Raw genomic sequence first — 24,187 nt, 5'->3', positions numbered from 1 at the left:
CCCATCAGTTATATTCTTTGAATTGTGATGTAGTGTGTTACCTATGATGGTGTCTGGAATATTTTTCTTTGTATATATCAGTTGTAAATGTTGGTCATATACTTTGTTTACGATATTCTGTTTATTTCTTGTAGGTCATGATTTAGATTGTGTTTACTAGATTTTTCTGATACTATTATTTGGGGTAACTCAAATGGATAAGGGAGGGGAAGGGGGTAGGGGGACATGAGTATTAGCCAAACTGTGTTAATTGAAGCCTTCAATATCACTTCACCAAGGGAGAACCAAAATATCACCTTTCGCCTCAGGCTACACCATTGGCAACTCCACCACAATTTGCATTCCAAAAAATAAAATAGAGGGAAATCAAATTTTATCAATGTCTTTCCAGTTAAACTTCACAAACCCACACACTGCATTTGTTCACAGTACAGAGGAGATATTGGTAATGTGTCTCCATGTCAAATTTCAAGCAGCCAACAGGAGGCTAGTATGTGGTAGCCAAGAACAGTTATGAACTAGATGTCTTTATGGCACAAAAATAAGAACTGATTGTATTTTGTGGGTGGGCTTTCAAAACATTCTGCTTTTACGACTCGCATTTCTATGCTGGTAACTTTTGCATTAAGTTGGTGCCTAAGGTCTAGTTTAGGTTGTAAGGTAACATTTCATTGCAAGTTGGTGAAACAGACAAACATAAATAATAAATCTATGACAGATTAATCTGAAGTGTAGCCATAGTTCTAGGTTAGCTCTGATGTGACCATTTGGTTCACAGTTAGTGAAGTCAGCAATTGTGAATATGAAATCTTAGTTGTGGTAGCATACTTATCTGCAGGGTAGCCGACATATATGTTAAGCTGGAAGGTAACATTCTTGTTCAGAGTTTATGAAGTCCACATGTGTTAGTCTCATGTTCCATTGGTCTTTTGGATGATTAAGTGTAATGATATGGAACAAGTTACTTGACTCCTATATACTCTTCAAGCCACCTAACAGTGTGTGGTGGAGGGTACTTCTGTTACCACTAACTGATTCCCTTGTATGTTCCACTCCCGAATTGCGTGGGGGGAAGTGATCATTATAAACATTTGTGTTAGCTGTTATTTCTCAGATTTTCTCATCGTGGTCATTTCAAGAGATGTATGTGGGAGGAAGTAATATGTTTTCAGACTTCCTGAAAAGGGCTCTCTCGAAATATCAAACTCAAATCTCTCTGTGATGCACACCACCTCTCTTGTAATGTCTGCCACTGGAGTCTGAATGCACCTGTAATGCTCTCGCACCGATTAAACGATTCCGTAATACAATGGGCCATTCTTTGTTGGATGTTGGATCTCTCTCTCTCTCTCTCTCTCTCTCTCTCTCTCTCTCTCTCTCTCTCCCTCCCTCCCTGTAAGCCACTTCCTTCATGATGAGCTACATTTCCTTAAGACTGTTGCTATGAATCTAGGTCTAGTGTCTAATTTTCCTACCATTTGTTTTATGTGGTCATTCCACTTAAGGTTTCACTGAATAGTTACTCCTAGATATGTTATGGTACATACTGTTTCCGCTATCTGTCATCAACACTGTAGCCGTAAAGTAGTGAATTTCTTTTGCTATGTATGCACAATACGTTACATTTACTTACGATCAGGGTCAACTATCAAAGCCTACTGTCTTAATGACACCTGCATCATCTGCGAACACTCTAAGAGCTTCAGACAGTTTCTACTAGATCATTAGATCACTGTAAACAGTAACAGTCTTATTACACTTCCTTTGGATACTGTGGAAAGTACCTGTAGGCCTTACTTCTGTTGATTTTGTTCTGGTAATAGCTACATGTTGGGTTCGGTCTGCAAGGAAGTCTTGAACCCTGTCACAAATGTGATCTGATATTCTGTACACATCCCCCCCCCCCCCCTCACATTTCACTGAATAGCAGTGCGGGATCATGACAAATGCCTTCCTACATCAAGAAACCCTGGACTAGCCTGAGTGCCGATGTCTAATGTGTTATGAATATTGTGGTGGAACAGAACAAGCTAAGTTACACGTCTCTGTTTCCAAAACCTATGGTTTTTGAAATTTTCATACTCCAAAGCCATCAGAATTCTTGAGTATATACCATATTTCACAATTTATTTATTTATTTATAAGCCAAGTTCTGTAGTACCAAATTGAGGAGCAAATCTCCAAGGTCATGGATCGTGTTAGTATATGAAATTACAACGTAAAAGTAATAACAGACAAAAATAAAATGTTTATGATCCTGAAAAAAGTCAGTCCATACGTTTACTTAAACGCAATCAATAATACAACAAGAATCAGCTTAATTTTTCAAGAAACTCCTCGACAGAATAGAAGGAGTGTTCCATGAGGAAACTCTTCAATTTCGATTTGAAAGTGTGTGGATTACTGCTACGAGTTTTGAATTCAAATGGTAGCTCATTGAAAATGGATGCAGCAGTGTATTGCACACCTTTCTGCATAAGACTTAAGGAAGTCCGATCCAAATACAGGTTTGATTTCTGCTGAGTATTAACTGAGTGAAAGCTGCTTATTCTTGGGAATAAGCTAATATTGGTAACAAGAAATGACAGTAAGGAACATAAATATTGAGACGCCAGTGTCAAAATACCCAGTCTCGTGAACAGGGGTCGACTAGAGGTTCATGGACTTACACCACTTATTGCTCGAACAGCCCGTTTCTGAGCCAAAAATATCCTTTTAGAATGGGAAGAGTTACAGCAAAATATAATACTATAAGACATAAGTGAATGAAAATAAGCAAAGTAGAGTAATTTTCGTGTCAAATGATCACACACTTCAGATATGTTTGGAATAGTAAACATTGCAGCATTAAGTCTTCGAAAAAGATGCTGAACATTGGCTTTCCACAACAGTTTACTATCTATATGAACACCTGTGAAATTAAAATGTCAGGTTTTGTTGAATTTAAACTGTAAAAACTGAGTCTTACTGTGATTTATCGTTAGTTTATTTTCTACAAGCCATGAACTTAGGTCATGAACTGCACTATTTGAAACCGAGCCAAAGTTGCGCACAACATCCTCTTCTACCAAGTTAGTGTCATCAGCATACAGAAATATTTTAGAGTTACCCGTAATACTAGAGGGCATATCATTTATATAAATAAGGAACATGAGTGGCCACAACACTGATCCTTGGGGCATCCCTCACTTGACCTTATCCCACTCAGACCCCACATCACAGCCATTCTCAACACTGTGAATAATGACCTTTTCCTGTCTGTTGCTTAAGTAAGAGGTGAACCAATTGTGTGTAACTGCCCGTATTCTGTAATTTTCTGGAGCAATATTTTGTGATCAGCACAATCAACCTTAGTTAACTCAAAAACTACGCCTGGCATTCGAAATCTTTTGTTTAGCCCATCCAGTACCTCAGAGAGAAAAGATTATATAACATTTTCAGCTGTTAAACGACTTCTAAAGCTGAACTGTACATTTGATAGCAAATTGTGTGATATAAAATGATCAATGATCCTTACATACACAGCCTTTTCAATAACTTTAGCAAACAATGAGGGCATTGAAGTAGCTCTAAAATTGTCTACATTACCCCTTTCTCCCTTTTTATAATGTGGCTTTACTACTGAGTACTTTAATCTTTCAGGAAACTGACCATTCCTAAGGGAAAAATTGTAAACGTGGCTAAACACAGGGCTAGCTTGTGCAGCACAGTACTTTAATATTATGCTAGACACTCCATCATAACCATGAGAGTCTGTAGTCTTCAGTGATTTAATTATTGACTCGATCTCGGAAAGTCATTTGCCAAGAGAGTTATATGATTCCCTGTAGAGACTAAATTTGTATTTAATTCACCAGAAATGTTCAGAAAATGATTGTTAACTACCGTACATATATCTGATTTATCAGTAACAGAAATATTTTTACTGCGAACTGACTTTACATTGTCAACCTTGTGCTGCTGACCAGAAACTTCCTTCACAACTGACCATATGGTTTTAATTTTATCCTGTGAATTAGCTATTCCATTTGCTTCCACATACTCTTTGCCTTGGGCTACTCTAGCTTGATTGTGACTACTTCTTACATTCCCGCTTTGTTCTACATGATATCCTTATCCCACTAGTCATCCACCCAGGCGGCCTTTTACTGCTAGTACCCCATTTGGAACATTCTAATGGAAAGCAACTCTCGATAACCATGAGCAATGTGTTACGGAAAACATTATATTTGTCATCTATGTTATTGGCACTATAAACATCCTGCCACTCTTGTTCCTTGGCGAGATTTTAAAAACTCTCTATTGCTGTTGGATTAACTTTCCTACACACTTTGTAATTATATGTGACATTTATTTTCTTGCACCATCATATACAAAAGTCTAATTTCTGGAACTTCCTATAAAGTGAATGCAGAACCCTCTCTAGCTTGATCAGAAATTCTGTGAAGCCAGAGTTACAGGACCTATAAACAACAAATATTACAGGTTTAGTGTCACTAAATTCAACTTCCCCTGCACAGCATTCAAAAATCTCTTCAGTTTAGTGCCGTGATACATCTATGGACTCAAATGGAATACTGTTTTCTATGTACATAGCCACTCCCCCACCCTGCAAGGAACTCCTTGAAAAACAGCCAGCTACTCTGTAACCTGGTAAAGGAAGCCTCTGGATTGCCAAATTATTTAAGTGGTGCTCCGACATACCAATAACTTCAGAGTGAACATCAATAAGCAGTTCACTAACTTTATCTCTAATACCTCTTATATTCTGATGAAATATGCTAACTCCTCCTATACTTGGAAACATGATATCCGCTGAAGGTGATCCCTTAGTTAGAGATACTTCCTTTAAGCAGGTATACCTATCAGCTGACTTTAATCTAAGAAAGATGCAGCTCTAACACCAACAACTACAGGAATTTTTCCATCAGTGATTCCACCACCACCCACTACACTGTCACCTATAAGCTTTGCCAGCCTCCCTTCCCATACCCACTGCAGTGCAGGCCATGCCTAGTGAAACCCGATCTACTAATATACACAACTGGCCCACTGATATGTGACCCATGCCCTCTGACATCAGTGCTTTCTCCAGCCCCATGTTAATAAGCCTAACAGCCGCATTATGATGAGGCCAATCATGACGCTGAAACAGTTGCACAAAATGCACATTAGTGCCACCAGTTTGAGTAACTATCTTTACCAGGTCACCACCTACATCATATTCCCATTCTCTGTCCCTATCAAGACTATTCCCTGTTCCACCCACTGTCACTATCTGATCCTCTTTCGTAAAATTCCTACATAACTCCCCTACGCTCTCAGTTACCTGAGCCAACCCTGCACTAGGCATCACAAAGCTGGTAGCCTGGTACTCACTCCCCAACACTTCATGCAACTGCTGGCCCACACCTCTACTGTGCGAACTACCTAGCAGCAGAACCTTCTTTCTGTTAGACATTGCAACTGACCTAGACCTTCTAACTGCTGAGGACTGCTACAACACACTAACATTGGAGATATAGGCCTAAGAATTAAGTACATCTATCCTACGGACCTTCTTGAAAATGGGAATGGCTCTTTTCCAGTTGTTGCAAACCCTTCGTTGCTCCAGCAATCTACGACGAACTGCTGCTACAAGGGGAGCATTTCTTGTGCATAATCTTTGTAGAATCTTACACATCTCATATGGCCCTGAAGCCTTTCCAATAATGCACGATTGTAATTGCTTTTCTATTCCGTGATCGGCTGTCTCAGTGTTTGTTATTTGGACATACGATGATTGAAAGGAGAGACTGTGTTACAATCTTCCACGATGAAATAAGTTCGGAAAACCAAATTAAATACTTCGACTTTCTCTCTTATCTTCCATTTTGGTGCCGGTATGGTCTCTAAGTGACATGCTTTTGAACTGCTTACTGAATTTTACGTAAGATTGAAAGTCTCTTAGGATATTCAGTCAGTTCGGTTGACAAAAATTTACTTTCAGTCAGGGAGTGGCTCCTCTCATTGCTCTCTTTAGGCTCATTTTCGCTTTATTCAGCTTTCATCTGTTGGTTTTCACTTCTCTTGAGTCTGTGATAAAGTGCTCTCTCTCTCTCTCTCTCTCTCTCTCTCTCTCTCTCTCTCTCTCTCTCTCTCTCTCTCTATGAAGTAGGTTTCTAACACTGCTATTAAACCACAGTTAGTCTTTCCCATCTGTTAAAGGGTGGCTAGTCAAACCTGTGGAGAGAAGGGGGGGGGGCAGGGGGAATTTCCTTAGAATTCCAAGTGTGAGGAGGAAGATGGCATTAGGAAGCTCCTGGCAAAATTGTGGTGAGCGGGCAGGTAGACCATTTATGACTTTTCTTTCCTCTCAGCTGTGCTATACTAGCCATAAGCAATAATTCAACTGTAGTTTTTAAACACTGACAATTTATATAGATTAAAATTCATGAAATTAAAACTTCGAAATTAAAAGTATTTTAAAATCTGTGATTTGTAAAATTAAAAATTAAACCTCAATGCTAGGTTAAAAACACAGAATTCCCTAAGATTCCCCCGATTTTTTCCTAGTAAAATTTAATTATCTGAGAATTCCAGGTTTTCCAGAAAAATCGCCACCCTACCTTATCACCTTGCTTGGAACATACTTGTCTAAGGCATATTGAACAATGCGTTGAGGTTTTTTTTTTCCGCCCCCGCTGTGGCCCATATCATTGTCCTCAACACTGAATCACATTCATTTGTAAACATAGCTGTAAGCTGACCTTTACGAGGTTTTTTTTTTAAATGAGCAGGTGTTATTTTGTCCGCTATCTTGTAAAATTACAAAAATAGAAAAACTTCAACGGAATAGAATTAGTTGTCCAGGACAAACATTTTCGATTTGTTTTCAAATTTACCTTCGCTGTCTTGTCAGACATTTTATACCAGGGGGTAAGTGATAAAAAATTTGAATACGAAAGGTAAATATGAAATTGTAGTTGTGCACATATCCTGGGGATAGCATTGACCTCCAACTACGCCAACACATCAGTATGTGTGCACAACTAAAATTTCGTATTCATCTTTCGCATTCAAATGTATCACTTATCCCGTGGATGTCCCGTTAGTTTGATTGTCTTTTTGGATGGAGATGTTATTTTCTTATTTATACGTATTTTCGCGTTTGTTGCTGTGTGTATGTAGTGATATCATAGGCGCCATATTGGAGACAGAATAGCCATTTCCGCCATATTGATAACGTTATGGGTCAAAGCAGACGGATGGAATCGGACGCTTCCGTTGACCCTTATCCTGGAAGCTGACTGTTGTGCTTCCCGTTATTTTCTGTTTACTTTCATCCATAGTTCTGCAGTATACGTATTAATAACAGGAACATCAAAGTACAACAAAGCAGGAAACGAAAACTCAGCATTAATTCAGTTATTACCTGTTTGTGTGTATTTGCTCCTGCAGGCGAAGTGTATTTGATCGTGCTCCCGAGCCTACTATGTTAAGGTGGTTGCTGCGTTAAATACGAAAACATCGTTACGTCACTGGCTATACAAATCACATGACAGCTAGAAACAGGGCCCCTACACACGCACTAATTTATCAGCCGACCGACGGACCGACCACATTCGTGGCAGACTACATAAGGGGGCTGCATTCAGCGATTACAGCGCCGTCCTGTTTTTGTGATTTGTTTATCTTAAGTTACCTGGGTTTAGATCCTCTTGGTTTTACACACAAACAATAACTGCAGTTTTCCTTTGGCCACAAGAAGTCTAGGGTAAAGCTGTGGGCAGGGAATTGGCTAAGGGAAAGAAATTCACCCACGCGCTCTTAATTGAAGGTCTGGGAAACGATGATTTTCTCAATTATTTGAGAACGGATTAAACACGCTTTTTGGAGATATTTAATATCGCAAACCGTTCTTATCGAAAAAGGATTCTGTCAAGAGAGGAGCTGTAAGATGCGAGGAGAGGCTGTTAGCCACTTTACCGTTTCTAGCCACTGGCGTAAGTTAGAGGTCGTAAAAAAAAAGGCTCTGAGCACTATGGGACTTAAGTTCTGAGGACATCAGTCCCCTAGAACTTACCTGGGACTATGGGACTTAAGTTCTGAGGACATCAGTCCCCTAGAACTTAGAACTACTTAAACCTAACTAACCTAATGACATCACACACATCCATGCCCGAGGCAGGATTCGAACCTGCGACCGTAGTGGTCGCGCGGTTCCAGACTTTAGCACCTAGAACCGCTCGGCCACCCCAGCCGGCTAGAGGTCCTCAAATTCAGTGTTGTGTACCCACAATTAATATCTGAGATAATTTCTGAAACCTGTACCGTGATTTACAGTTGCCTGAGAAAATACATCATGGTAGAGCAAAATAAATAAAACAAAAGATGTTCACGTAAACTTTATTAGGTTATTTGTGTATGTAGGGTACAATACGTCCGTGTAAGTTTAAGAAACTCATTTCAAATACGAAGAAGAAAGACTACAAATGGTGGTGGCGCATATCATCTAAATACAGCAACACATATAGAATAAGTGAAGTATTTAGCAAGTGTTTGAACCGTAATAAAATACCACACTTTGCTCCTTATAGCAGAAGGCTTGGATATAGGCTGGACCTTTGTTCTAAAGCTTGTAATAGTGAAGCAAGTACGTTTTATGAATAAGCGTCTGACTTCCTACATTTTGGTTTTTAGAATTTACTTGCGATACATATCGGAAGGTCGACTGACTTTTATTCAAAAAAAATTATACCTTTTACTCCATGTGCCACATAAACCACTAAAGATTCGTTAAACAATGAAACAAATGCTTCATTTCTTGCAGCTCTATTGCAGTACTCTTCGCTCGACGTGTCCCACGAATATTCCCAGTCTTTAAATTTACTCCATATCAGCGACCTCAGTAGTCATCACACATCGTGGGAAAGCAGAATGGGGCGCTCCGCAGAACTCACGGACTTCGAAAGTGGTCAGGTGATTGGGTGCCATTTGTGATATACGTCTGTACGCGAGATTTCCACACTCACAAACATCCCTCGGTCAACTGTTTCCGATGCGATAGTGAAGTGAAAACGTGAAGGGACACGTACAGCACAAAAGCGTACAGGTCGACCTCCTCTGTTGGCTGACAGAGACCGCCGACAGTTGAAGAGGGTCGTAATGTGTAATAGGCAGACTTCTATCCAGGCCATCACACAGGAATTCCAAACTGCTTCAGGATCCACTGCAAGTACTACGACAGTTAGGCGGAAGGTGAGTAAACTTGGATTTCATGGTCGAACGGCTGCTCATTAGCCACACACCACGCCCTCAGTAAATTCCAAACGACGCTTCGCTTGGTGTAAGGAGCGACATTGGACGGCTGAACAGTGGAAAAACGTTATGAGGAGTGACGAATCACGGTACACAATGTAGCGATCCGATGGCAGGGTGTTGGTATGGCGAATGCCTTGTGAATGTTATCTGCCAGAGTGTGTAGTGCCAACAGTAAAATTCGGAGGCGGTAGGGGGCTTGCACCCCTTGTTGTTCTGCGTGGCACTCTCACAGCACAGGCCTACATTGGTGTTTTACGAACCTTCTTGCTTCCCACTGTTGAAGACCAATTCGGGGATGGCGACTGCATCTGTCAACACGATCGAGCACCTGTTCATAATGCACGGTCTGTGTCGGAGTGGTCACACGACAACAACATCCCTGTAATGGACTGGCCTGAACAGACTCCTGACCTGAATTCTATAGAAGACCTTTGGTATGTTTTGGAACGCCGACTTCGTGCCAGGCCTCGCCGACCGACATCGATACCTCTCCTCAGTGAAGCACTCCGTGAAGAATGGGCTGTCATTCCGCAAGAAACCTCCCAGCACCTGATTGAACGTTTGCCTGCGAGAGTGGAAGCTGTCATCAAGGCTAAGGGTGGGCCAACACCAGAATTCCAGTGTTAACGATGGAGGGCGCCACGAGCTTGTAAGTCATTTTCAGCCTGGTGTCCGGATACTTTTGATCACATAGTGTACTTAAGAGATCAGTGCGCGGAAGGCCTCTCTTGAAGTGTTACCGACTTTTCCCCTTCTGTTGCCGCACGTATTACGCCACACTAGACATAGAAAGCCAGCGTCCAGTATCGGTAGGTACAAGTGATTTACTTACGTCGGGCTTGGAGTCGTCGTGCCTGGGACGCACGACGGGCGCCAGGGCGACGTTGGGCTGGAAGCTGCGCTCGAAGCGCTCGCTGTCGGACAGTGGGACGACCCTCTCCGGGTGCAGCAGCACGGGCGGGCTGTGGCTCAGGTACGCGGGCACTGGCGGCAGGCTGCCAACACACACACACACACACACACGTGCTAAACATTGCCCTATAGCTTTTCCACCATTTGCCTGGCTAACGAGGGGCTCGTCATTGTGATGCTGTAGTGGTGTAGAGAGTACCTGACTAGCGGCTTTTCGTGCGACGGCCCCTGGTTTCCGAGAAAATCGATGTTGAAGTTTCATGTGTTCCTTCTATAGCCTTAACTTTAGCCATGTTTCCAGTAAGTGAGCGTAGCGCAATGGGCCGCGCTGCTCGCGCTACAATTTCTAATACTGTCCGTGCATTTTTATTTATTTATTTATTTATGGATCTCTTGCATCGTTTGCTGCTAGGACAGAACTCCGGACGGTATTTGTCCAAGGAGCAACCGAAACACACATTCGCAGAGCACATGCACATTTAACAAAAGCTACAGCTTTGCGGGCACGCGGATTTCTCAAAACCAATACCGGAAAATACAGTCCGTTTAAATTCAAGATGACTGTTCTTTCCTCCATAAACTTCACTGCGAACCACGCGTATTTTATCATTCCTGTGATAGCAAGTGCATTAATTTTATACAGAATTGAAGAATATATTTTTATGGAATCTTCCTTCCAAGTTTATTCGTGTTAGTCTTTAGCAACTTCGAAGCATTTTGAATTTTTATCGCCGGCCGATGTGGCCGAGCGGTTCTGGGCGCTTCAGTTTGGAACCGCGCGACCGCTACGGTCGCAGGATCGAATCCTGCCTCGGGGCCGGCCGGTGTGGCCGTGCGGTTCTAGGCGCTTCAGTCTGGAACCGCGTGACCGCTACGGTCGCAGGTTCGAATCCTGCCTCGGGCATGGATGTGTGTGATGTCCTTAGGTTAGTTAGGTTTAAGTAGTTCTAAGTTCTAGGCGACTGATGACCTCAGAAGTTAAGTCGCATAGTGCTCAGAGCCATTTGAACCATTTGAACCTGCCTCGGGCATGGATGTGTGTGACGTCCTTAGGTTAGTTAGGTTTAAGTAGTTCTAAGTTCTAGGGGACTGATGACCACAGATGTTGAGTCCCATAGCGCTCAGAGCCATTTGAACCATTTTTTTGAATTTTTATCGTGCCTGTAAAATGAACGTCGCACGGTTGGCAAAGCAGAGTACATTTCGCTGGGATAATTTTTACGGTGCAAGTTCATGTTTTTCTTTCATCTACAATGATCTGATCGTAATGTGTATGATCAGTCTGCAAATAGTTCAAATGGCTCTGAGCACTATGGGACTTAACATCTGAGGTCATCAGTCCCCTAGAACTTAGAACTACTTACACCTAACTAACCTAAGGACATCACACACATCCAAGCCCGAGGCAGGATTCGAACCTGCGACCGTAGCAGCAGCGCGGTTCCACATTGAAACGCCTAGAAACGTTCGGATCAGTCTGCCCTCCCCACGAATAAGTAAAGCATACAAATTTTTCTTGACCCACATACGGGAGAATGATATCTTTCGTCTGCATCTGGAATCATTCCGTAGCTGTTATTACTTTGTCTATCGCTGTGAACTCTGGTAGCTGCCCAAATATTTCTAATTTTTACTGCGAACAACAACTGGGACACACATTTGAAGAAAGCGTTATGACTGATTTATTAATTGAATCAGTACTTCGAAAATGACTATTTCTGAATAGCTTTGCGTGAGATATGCTATTTAATGATACTCCGTACGATGAAATTGGGGAAAAAAAACGAAGTTCACAGTTTGAATCCGTACCGCCAGCGTGGTAGCACTGAACCTTAGTCCCTGCGCCTAGATAGCTAGTTCGAAACGTGATTAACGAGACAAATACAGCAGATACAGATAAAACTTCAACATGGATTTTCTCGAAAACTAGGAGCCCTTGCATGAAAATCCGCTAGCCAGGTACGTAGGACAGACCCTCTACAACATACCTGAGACTCACAAAAATCAGTTGTTATAATATTTTAGTAGGGAATTAATTTTAGTCAAGCAACTATCTCCAAGTTACAGATTATTTTACACCAAGTTCCTTTGACCAGACAGAACGGTTAACACAATAACAGGCTGATATTTGCACTCAGTGACTGGTGAAAAATGTGTAAGATAAGACACATGTATGTGAAAGATGCTGCAACTAAAAACATTTAACACTTTGACGCCAAGAAACGTTTCTTACGTTAGATATAGTATTAACCCGTAATTTTAAGATAACTGCTTGGTCGAAAGCAGCTTCCTGTGAATAAATAGTATATAACAGTGTTAGGTGATACTATGACGCCGTTCTTTAAGCCGTAACTGTAGTCGTGAAAAGTAGTAGCGCTTCTATAGTCGTAGGTCCGCTGGGCCCAGCTGTGTTGAAAAGATACCTTAATAAATATAAAAGTATGTTTTGAGTTTAAAGTTACTGTATTAAACGTGGAACTTAAACATTAACAAAAGCAGTATTTAGCAAAGTCAACGTTAGCAACTTGAATTTTTTACTCTAAATGTGCACTTTCATAACTCAGTCTAAACTATCAACATATTGCCATCGAAAAAAGGATCAAAAACCAAACTAAATTCTTTATTAAATTTTAAAATTGTCAAAATCTTCTGCCATAAAAATTTTGACAATGGTCAGAGTGAACCAAATTACATGTACGAATTGCACAGTGCTTTAGAACAAGTCATGCAAACAGGTATGTTGCACATAGAGCACAAGCTTAGCTTTGCTCTTTTATTATTTAAAAAAATGGTTCAAATGGCTCTAAGCACTATGGGACTTAACATTTGAGGTCATAAGTCCCCTAGACTCAGAACTACTTAAACCTAACCAACGTAAGGACACCACACACTTTCATGCCCGAGGCAGGATTCGAACCTGCGACCGTAGCAGCCGCGTGGTTCCGGACTGAAGCACCTAGAACCGCTCGGCCACACGGCCGGCTCTTTTATTATTCTCCAATTTTATTTATCTCTAATTTGAGAGTGCTTGTACGTCAATCTGAACTCTGCTAGAGTTTTGTTTGTCCAAAATATCATTTTGTTCTTGATAAACGCATCAAATATCTCGAAAGCTGTATTTGGATAAAATGGTTCAATAAGTGATGATACAGAAATAGTACAGGGAAATCTGATATTATGGCTCCTGACACGAGTGTTTCTTGCAGGTTGTTTTAGCCCACGTGAAACTATCTTTTTTAACAATTCTTGGAACTACTCTCTTATTCACTTCAGTTTAACCTTCACGAATCTCTTCAGTATCAGAGAATTCTAAGTTTGAGTCGCGATCATTCGTTATCCAAAAACTCTTCGGGACTGTCTGAAAACCTATTTTCTAAATTTGAGGTCCGAAAATGATTACGCGCAAGTAGTGAATTTTGTCTTCATAGCTGCATAATAAGCTCTGATAAGTCATATCGATTTCCAGAAACAGTATTTAGATTTGCCGTTACAAATAACAGAACTAAAACACTGAAGCTACAGAAATGTCAAAAAGAAATAAACCGTTTATTTACAGATACTGATCTTAGGAGTAACGAGCGAACCACGTCCGTCACACTGCGCTGTCTTCGACGTATTGCTGGAAGGTAAGTAGGAGTGGGTGGAGCTGTCTTTCCCTCTACGGCGTCTAACCACGTCCAAAGACTGAACATGGGTCCGCTAGGTTAAGGGTTAGAGCAAGATAGAAAGTTCTTAGCTTGATGGTGTTGATGAGTCGTCCTCCTATCCTGACGTTTGCACATCCTTTCAAAGCTCTCGCCTGCCATTCTTCATACAGGTTGAAGAGACTCGGCGATAGAAAACATCGTTGTCTGACTCCTCTTCGCATTTCCAGCTGTTCGTTTCTCCGCAGTTCAGTCACATCCTTTGTCTTTGTCCCTGGTACAAGTTGAAAGTTAGTCTCCTCTATCTTCAGTTGACTACTGTCTCCTCAAGACGTTTCATCAATTTTGCCCAGTTGACTTCATCGTAGGGCTTCTGCCAGTCTATAAATCAAGTGCAAACTTCTTCGTTAACAGCCAAAACCCTGTCCGATACAATCCTCACCATGCCGATGACGTCTGTTTTTTTTTTCCCCTCCCTAAATCCAAATTCGTCCTCTCTTACACTTCAATTTTGTGTTCCAGCAGTCCGTTGAGTATTCTTGCAACTGTCTTCGCCACGTATAAGATCAGACTGATTATTCTGTAATCAATACATTTCTCAGCTTGTTGTTTGTTCTCAAGACTAACCATTGAGACGTACAAAACGTCCTTGCCTTGTCGAACGCCCATATTAATATATTCTGAAACAAGTTCTCCTGGTCTGTTTTCAACAAACATTTCTGTCTTATTATAGAGGTTTATCAACACTTTTGTAAAACGCTCGGGAATCCCCTTCTGTCCATGATGTTTCATAGATTGTTCCTCACAATCTCTCACAGGCTTTGACACAGCCTATAAACACGCAGTAGGTGCCGCGGTTCTTGGTCTTTTTTCCTCAGTCATCTGTTTCATGACGAAAACATCAGTACAAGATGTACCCTTGAGAAATCCAGTCTACTCTTCTAGCAAGGTACTCGCAATATTGACTTGACCCAAACGACCTGTTACTTGTCTGCCCTTAATAAACTTGTGGTTTATGTCCTTCTGTTTTTTACATTAAGTACTATTATTTGCTATGCAATATTATTGTTGCCGCCTTTAATCCGTAAGAGTGATTTGATGCAGGCCCGACGCTAGACTATACCATGCAAGCCTCTTAATATCTGAACAACTACGGCAACCTACATCCATTTGGACCTGCTCAGAGTACTCGAGCCTTGATCTCCCTCTACATTTTTTTACCTCCCTCACTTGCCTCTCTTACGAAACTAATTATTCCTTGACACCTCGAGATGTTTCAGATCAACTGACCACAAATTCGTTTTTGCTCCAAATTCGAATCAGAACCTCTTCATTAGCACCACTATTCAGCATCTTCCGTTCTCTTGTTGTCTACACTGTCTATCGACCACATTTCCCTTTCATACAAGTCTAATCTTCAAATACCTTCACAAAGGCCTCCTACTATTTACATTTACACTGAAGTGACAAGAGTTATGGGATACCTCCTAACATCGTGTCGGACCTCTTTCTGCTCAGCGTTATGCAGTAACTGAAAGTGGCATGGACTCAACAAATCGTTGGAAGTTCACTGCATAAATATTGACCCATGTGCCTCTACAGCCGTCCATAAATGCGAAAATGCTGTCAGTGCAGGATGTGGTGCCCAAACTGACCTCTGGATTATGTCCCACATATGTTCGATGGCACATGTCGGACGATCTGTGTGGCCAAATCATTCGCTGGAATTGTACTGAATGTTCTTCAAACCAATCGCAAACAATAGAGGCTCAGTGACACGGTGCACTGTCATCCATAAAAATTTCATCGTTTTTTGGGAACATGGAAGTTCATGAATGGCTGCAAATGGTCTCCAGTAGCCGACATAACCATTTCCAGTCAATGATCGGTTCAGTTGTACCGTGGGACATTCCATGTAAACACAGCCTACACTATTATGGAAAGTGCACAGTGCTTTGTTGGCAACTTTTGAGTCCACGTATTCGTGGGGTTTGCGTCACGCTCGAGCCCTACCACCAGGTCTTACTAATTGAAATCGGGACTCTTCTGACCAGGCCACGGTCTTCCAGTCGTCTAGGGTCCAACCGATATGGTCACGAGCCCAGGAGAGGCTCTGTGGGCGATGTCGTGCTGTTAGCAAAGGAACTAGCGTCCGTCGTCTGCCGGCACGGCCCGGTAACGCCGAATTTCGCCGCACTGTCCGAACAGATGCGTTCGTCTTACGTCCCACATTGATTTCTGCAGTTCTCACGCAGTGATACTTATCTGTTAGCACTGACAACTCTACGCAAACGCCGCTGCTCTCGGTCGTGAAGTGAAAGCCGTCGGTCGTTACGTTGTCCGTGGTGAGAGTTAATGCCTCAAATTTGGTATTCTCGGCACACTCTTGACACTGCGGACCTCGGAATTTTGGATCCCCTAATGATTTCCCATGCGTCTAGTTCCAACTACCATTTCGCGTTCAAAGTCTGTTGATTCCCTTCGTGTGGCCATAATCACGTAGGAAACCTTTTCACATTAGTCACCTATGGCAGCTCCGCCAATGCACTGCAGTTTTACACCTCGTGTACGTGATACTACAGACATCTGTATATGGGCACATCGTTATCCCATGACTTCTGTCACCTCAGTGTACATCTACCATTGTCAGTTACTTTGCTGCCTAAATAACAAAATTCATCTACAACTTTCAGTGTCTCATTTCCTAGTCTAATTCCTTTAGCATCTCCTGATTCGATTCGACTACACTCCATCATACTTGTTGATTTGTATCTTGTAACTACTTACCGACACACTATCCCTTCCATTCAACTGGACTCCGAATTCATTTGCCGTCTGAAAGATGTAAAATGTCATCGGCGAATGTTCAAGTTTCAATCTCTCTCCTTCACAGTTCGCTCAACGTATAGATTGAATAACATCGGGGATAGGCTAGAAACCCGCGTCTCTCCCTTCTCAACTGTTGCCTCCCCTTACAACAGCAGGTTGGTCTCGCTGTCAGTAGCTAGCGTACCTGTCGGCGAGGGCTGCGGCCTTGTGTTTGGCGGTGGCGGCAAGGGGCAGGGGCCAGGGCCGGAAGGCGATGCGCGGCCCCCAGGCGTCGCACCACAGCAGCTGCTCCGGGTAGACGGCGTAAACGGCGGGCGCCGCCGCCGCGGTCGCAGCGCCGCAGTCGGCCGGCTCCAGCCGCACGCGCTTCAGCGCTGCCTCCGACGGCTCCTTGCACGCGTCCAGCGCCGGCGCCTCCTGTCGACACGTCAACACGACTGCCGTCAGCCGCTGTTGCACTTAGCGGCGTTTCTTAATCTCTTCCGTAAGTGGAACTTTCTTAATGTCCACTTACATGCTCAAAGATAAATTTAACATATCCCCATCAAACAGAACTTCTAAATTTAAATTTTAATAAGAAGAGCGGTACTGGTACTTATTTTCACGGAGATACACTACTGGCCATTAAAATTTGCTACACCAAGAAGAAATGCAGACGATAAACGGGTATTCATTGGACAAATATATTATACTAGAACTGACATGTGATTACATTTTCATGCAATTTGAGTGCATAGATCCTGAGAAATCAGTACCCAGAACAACCACCTCTGGCCGTAATAACGGCCTTGATACGCCTGGACATTGAGTCAAACAGAGCTTGGATTGCGTGTACAGGTACCGCTGGCCATGCAGCTTCAACACGATACCACAGTTCATCAAGAGTAGTGACTGGCGTATTGTGCAGAGCCAGTTGCTCGTCCACCATTGACCAGACGTTTTAAATTGGTGAGAGATCTGGAGAATGCGCTGATCAGGGCAGCAGTCGAACATTTTCTGCATCCAGAAAGGCCCGTACAGGATCTGCAACATGCGGTCGTGCATTATCCTGCTGAAATGTAGGGTTTCGCAGGGATCGAATAAAGGGTAGAGCCACGGGTTGTAACACATCTGAAATGTAACGTCCACTGTTCAAAGTGCCGTCAATGCGAACAAGAAGTGACCGAGACGTGTAACCAATGGCACCCCATACCATCACGCCGGGTGATACGCCAGTATGGCGATGACGAGTACACGCTTCCATGTGCGTTCACCGCGATGTCGCCAAACACGGATGCGACCATCATGATGCTGTAAACAGAACCTGGTTTCACCCGAAAAAATGACGTTTTGCCACTCGTGCACCCACATTCGTCGTTGAGTACACCATCGCAGGCGCTCCTGTCTGTGATGCAGCGTCAAGGGTAACCGCAGCCATGATCTCCGAGCTGATAGCCCATGCTGCTGCAAACGTCGTCGAACTGTTCGTGCAGATGGTTGTTGTCTTGCAAACGTCCCCACCTGTTAACTCAGGGATCGAGACGTGGTTGCGTGATCCGTTACAGCCATGCGGATAAGATGCCTCTCATCTCGACTGCTAGTGATACGAGGCCGCTGGGATCCAGCACGGCGTTCCGTATTAACCCCGTGAACCCACCGATTCCATATTCTGCTAACAGTCGTTGGATCTCGACCAACGCGAGCAGCAATGTCGCGATACGATAAACCACAATGGCGACAGGCTACAATCCGACCTTTATCAAAGTCGGAAACGTGGTGGTACGCATTTCTCCTCCTTACACGTGGCATCACAACAACGTTTCACCAGGCAACGCCGGTCAACTGCTATTCGTGTATGAGAAATCGGTTGGAAACTTTCCTCATGTCAGCACGTTGTAGGTGTCGCCACCGACGCCAACCTTGTGTGAATGCTCTGAAAAGCTAATCATTTGCATATCACAGCATCTTCTTCCTGTCGGTTAAATTTCGCGTATGTAGCATGTCATCTTCGTGGTGTAGCAATTTTAATGGCCAGTAGTGTACTTAACATATCTGAATGGCAGTAAAATGAACCTCAAGACAGCTGTAACTGCTGATCTCTTTGTTGTCACAACCGGTTTCGCTGCATTAAAACAGCATACTCTGGTGAAAACAGTGTCACATTAGTGCACCAAGACGTCCCCAATGCTCGTAGTCAAAAATCAAACCCTGAAGAGAGGAAGTCGTCAAAACAAAACAGGACATCTGAGCGATTAATGCGATGTCGCACCTGTGGTGGTGACTGCAATGGCACAGCATGGACGGCGGTCGGGTGTGTATTTACTCTGACAACTTCCCCTCTTCAGGAGTTTAATTTATCATTACAAACGTTGGGAGCGTCGTGGTGCGCTAATGTGACACTGTTTTCACTTGAGGATGCTGTTGTAATGCAGCGAAGCCGGTTGTGAAGATAAATAAATCACCAATTTCATTATGAGCTTTAACGGCTGTGGCTACCTATATTACAAAGTTCTATACTTAACATGCGCTGTATGAATGAACGTTGAATTCTCATGACAGGTTCTGTTGCAGTTTCTTTCTTTTTTTTTCTTTCTTCCCCCCGACACATTAGCTGAGAATCCTGTTTCGCATTTCCCTTATACACTAGCTGATCAAAGGTACAAGAAAAACTATCAGTGGACTTTCGCCTTTATAATGGCTTCAGCTCTGCTTGGGGGGCGCTTTCAATGAGCCGTTTGAATGTATGGGGAGGAATGAGAGCCCTGTCTTTCTCAAGAGCAAAAACCAGAGAAGGTACTGGCGGTGGACGCTGAGGTTTGGACTGAAGACGGCGTTTTGATTCAACCCATAGCATAGAGACAGAAGTGATGACACTTTCTGCAGGTGCAAGCTGTTACTGATTTGTTTCACTGATGAGGCTGCTAAGTGCTATATACCACCTACTGCACTCCCCTGACTTAAGCCCTCGTAAGTTCAACTTGATTTCTAAACTGAAGGAAACACTTCACGGCATTCGCTTCAGAACTGCTACAAATTCGTCAGGCAATAGACCGCGCCACTCGAACTGTCAACACAACTGGCTGGTGACACCTTGAAGGGCAGTAAAACTTCGAAACACGTATCTATTTTGTACGAGCTGTAAATAAATAGTTGCCACTATTCAAGTTCCAACCCTCGTAGACGGGCATACGCTGTCCGCATCGTATTTCTACGGACTATTCAAATTACTGAGTGGTTGGAATTCAGAGAGCTAGTACATATATCAGCACAGACCGCAACGCCTGCAGAAGACGTCTCCGTCAGTCGTCGAACTATTGTGCATAAAATGGAAACAGCTCGCCGAACACCTGTGAGTACAAAATTAATCACGGTTAGTTGTTAAAGACTTTCAAAGTTTTAGAGGCATTAATATTTGTGTTTCCTAAGTCATTTTCTTGTATGTTATAAAAAAAGGCAGGCACGTAAGTTACGCAGAAACTTTGACTGATCTCCACGGAAACCTAGGATTTGGCAGAACACAACTAAGAAAAAACGTTGCACTGTGGCACTGCAAACGCGTAGCTCTCTGCTTTGTCACTTGACTGACAAATACTAAAAATACAACCGGAGCTAGCGTTTTTGCGCTAATATGGAAAATCTGGTTGACACAAATTCAGTGTTGCGGTCGTTTGAACGACGCAGTCCAGTGCTGGAAGGAGCGTACTATTGTCCGTAATAGATACCTAGAGGACACACTGATTGTGTTGGGGCGTTTCCGTTCTGTCTAGGTCGACGCAGCCCTCCCACTTGCCTTGCAATACCTACGAGCCATATGTGGTTAGCAGTCATAATCTGATGATGTTCACCACGGACGATCACTAAGAGATGTGCAATATTTTATGTCTCACAACATCGCTTCAGTGTTCGAATGACTTCGCTGTGTTGTACGCCAACTATGCGTGTAACTTGCCGTGCTGACAATTTTTCTTGCCGTAAAATGGCAATGTGCGCACGGACTAAGTCTGAAATGACCCATGGCATATTGACACATTCAGCAGTGTGCAGAAGCAGCATTGTCCCGTTCATGGTTGGAAACACAGTGCACTCAGCTACCCTGCGTTTATACTGTTTACTTCCGTTACAACAGTCGCGATTTCTTCTGGTCAAAATGGTACACTGAAAGAGGTTTCCGATGGAAAGAAGCAGAAACTATACAAGTCATGAGGTACGGCACAACATTGTGGGTATAACTGAAGTCTTCATTCAAAAGTAATCACCGGAGGCCTGAGCACAAGTACCCCACTGTTCCACGGCCCGAAGAATTCCCTGTTCCCAGAATTCCTGTGACTGTTTCAGGACAGAAGCCAGACCTGAACCGTGATCTTCAGTTCGTCGTCCGAGTTGAAGCGCTTCCCTTAGAAATGTTTCTTAGCGGACCAAACAGACGTATGTCTCGTGGCGACATGTCCGGGCTGTAAGACGGATGCTCAAACAGATCCCATTTGAACTTCGTGTGATGGCTCTGAGCACTATGGGACTTAACATCTATGGTCATCAGTCCCCTAGAACTTAGAACTACTTAAACCTAACTAACCTAAGGACAGCACACAACACCCAGCCATCACGAGGCAGAGAAAATCCCTGACCCCGCCGGGAATCGAACCCGGGAACCCGGGCGTGGGAAGCGAGAACGCTACCGCACGACCACGAGATGCGGGCGAACTTCGTGTGACCTTGGAGACATGTGGACGCACGTTACCTTGGAACAGAATCACCCTCTCCGCAGACCGTTTGTTCTTGATGGATTTGCGTAAGCTACAGTGTGTCTCACAGTACATATCAGTGGTAAGTGTTTTTCTGTGCTCGAGTATTCGATGTGTATCGGGTCTGGGACGTCGAAAAAGACTGTGAGCATCAACATGGCTTCTGAGCACACAGCTTTGTACTTTTTAGAGGGCGGTTACGATAATACATTCGCGTCCTTAGATGTCTCACTAACTTATTCCAAAGCGGCATATGCAAATTTCAAGTGGTTTGATTGTTACGACGTTTCGCACCTTTCATTTGAGCACTCATAAATCTTACCATACGAGCTCTGATTTCTCTTGTTTTATTATGATGATTATTTGTTCCTATGAAGGTTGGCACCATAAAATATTTTCGCATTGCCAAGGAGAACGTCGGTGATTGAATTTTCGTGAAAAGATCACGCCGCAATGAAAAATGCCTTTTTTTTAATGACTGCCACCACAACTCACTTATGACATCCGTGACACACTATCCCCTATTTCCTGATAATGCAAAACGAGCTGTTCTCCTTTGGACTCTTTCGATATCCTCCGTGAATCCTATCTGGTAAGGATGTCACATCGCACAGCAGTACTCTAGCAGAGGACGGACGAGCGTATTGTAGGCACTCTCTGTAGCAGACTTGTTGTAGCTTGCAAGTGTTCTGCCAATAAACGCACTCTTTGGTTTGCCTACTCCACGACATTGTCTACGTGACCGTTGCAGCTTACGTTGTTCGTAATTGTAATTCCCAGCCTTTAGATTTGTGTGATTTATCGTGTAAAGGAAATTTAACGGAATCCTTTGAGTAGTCGAGTCGAAGACCTCATACTTTGGCTTATTCAGAGACTTTTGCTTATTCAGAGACAACTGTCACTTTTCGCACCTTATAGATATCGTGTGTTAGTGGTTTTGCAATTGATTTTCGTCTTCTGATGACTTTACTACACGGCAAATGACAGCATGATCTGCAAACAATCTAAGAGGGCTGCGTATATTGTCTTCTACATCGTTTATATACATTAGGCAAAGCAGAGGGCCCATAGCATTTCGTTGGGTAACGCCAGGTATCATTTGCGTTTTACTCGATGACTTTCAATCGATTATTACGAGCTGTGAACTTTCTGACACAATCCAGTCGCACAACTGAGACGATACTTAATACGCAATTTGATTATAAGCTGCCTATGACAACCGTGTCAAAAGCCCTCGGGATATCTATAAACATGGAATCAATTTGAGATCTCCTGTGTGGCCGTGCGGTTCTAGGCACTTCAGTTTGGAACCGCGTGACCGCTACGGTCGCAGGTTCGCATCCTGCCTCGGGCATGGATGTGTGTGATGTCCTTAGGTTAGTTAGGTTTAAGTAGTTCTAAGTTCTAGGGGACTGATGACCTCAGATGTTAAGTCCCATAGTGCTCAGAGCCATTTTTGAACCATTTGAGATCTCCTGCCGATAGTAGTCACTTACCATGGCACTTTTTTCCCCCTCTGTTCTAAACCGCTACCCCTCTAAAGCGCCCATCTACTATATCGCAGGATAGTCCATATTAATTGATGACTGCAGTCAGACGCATGGGCAACATCGCAATTTTGCATCCTGTGAACTCACGACAGCAAACAAACCTTTTCGCAGATGTTGACAGTAGAACGTTTTATGACTGTCACAGGATAAGTGCGGGCGTGGAAGGACTGCACGTCTGTGTTGTGTGCAGAAGTAGCTGCCGGCAGCTGTCCATCTACATCTACATTTATACTCCGCAAGCCACCCAACGGTGTGTGGCGGAGGCCACTGTCATTACCTCCCTTTCCTGTTCCAGTCGCATATGGTCCGCGGGAAGAACGACTGTCTGAAAGCCTCCGTGCGCGCTCTAATCACTCTAATTTTACATTCGTGATCTCCTCGGGAGGTATAAGCAGGGGGAAGCAATATATTCGATACCTCATCCAGAAACGCACCCTCTCGAAACCTGGCGAGCAAGCTACACCGCGATGCAGAGCGCCTCTCTTGCAGAGTCTGCCACTTGAGTTTGTTAAACATCTCCGTAACGCTGTCACGGTTACCAAATAACCCTGTGACGAAACGCGCCGCTCTTCTTTGGATCTTCTCTATCTCCTCCATCAACCCGATCTGGTACGGATCCCACACTGATGAGCAATACTCAAGTATAGGTCGAACGAGTGTTTTGCAAGCCACCTCCTTTGTTGATGGACTACATTTTCTAAGGACTCTCCCAATGAATCTCAACCTGGTACCCGCCTTACCAACAATTAATTTTATATGATCATTCCACTTCAAATCGTTCCGCACGCATACTCCCAGATATTTTACAGAAGTAACTGCTACCAGTGTTTGTTCCGCTATCATATAATCATACAATAAAGGATCCTTCTTTCTATGTATTCGCAATACATTACATTTGTCTATGTTAAGGGTCAGTTGCCACTCCCTGCATCAACTGCCTATCCGCTGCAGATCTTCCTGCATTTCGCTACAATTTTCTAATGCTGCAACTTCTCTGTATACTACAGCATCATCCGCGAAAAGCCGCATGGAACTTCCGACACTATCTACTAGGTCATTTATATATATTGTGAAAAGCAATGGTCCCATAACACTCCCCTGTGGCATGCCAGAGGTTACTTTAACGTCTGAATCCCCACACTATCCCGTAGAGCCGGCAACCTTTCCGTCGATCGATAGGTTGGCGGCCGGCGGCGTGACATTCTCAACCCGGCTTTGTGCCTGCGAG

The 24,187-nt window shown here is 43.4% G+C and overlaps 1 protein-coding gene across 3 annotated transcripts in view; it reads right to left on the bottom strand.

Moving 5' to 3' along the window:
* The window catches only part of LOC124596567 (ski oncogene), a 629,377-nt gene that overhangs the window by 24,632 nt on the left and 580,558 nt on the right, over positions 1-24,187 (bottom strand). For all 3 annotated transcript variants that reach the window (XM_047135751.1, XM_047135753.1, XM_047135752.1), the window contains 2 exons: positions 16,873-17,105; positions 10,136-10,298 (listed from right to left, as the gene is read on the bottom strand). In XM_047135751.1, coding sequence (XP_046991707.1) covers positions 10,136-10,298; positions 16,873-17,105 — 396 coding nt within the window. The remainder of the gene's footprint in view (positions 1-10,135; positions 10,299-16,872; positions 17,106-24,187) is intronic.

This window comes from Schistocerca americana, chromosome 2, assembly GCF_021461395.2.
Source record: "Schistocerca americana isolate TAMUIC-IGC-003095 chromosome 2, iqSchAmer2.1, whole genome shotgun sequence".
Lineage (NCBI taxonomy): Eukaryota > Metazoa > Arthropoda > Insecta > Orthoptera > Acrididae > Schistocerca > Schistocerca americana.
Note: the sequence above shows the minus strand (reverse complement) of the source record. Positions and strands in the feature narration are given on the sequence as shown.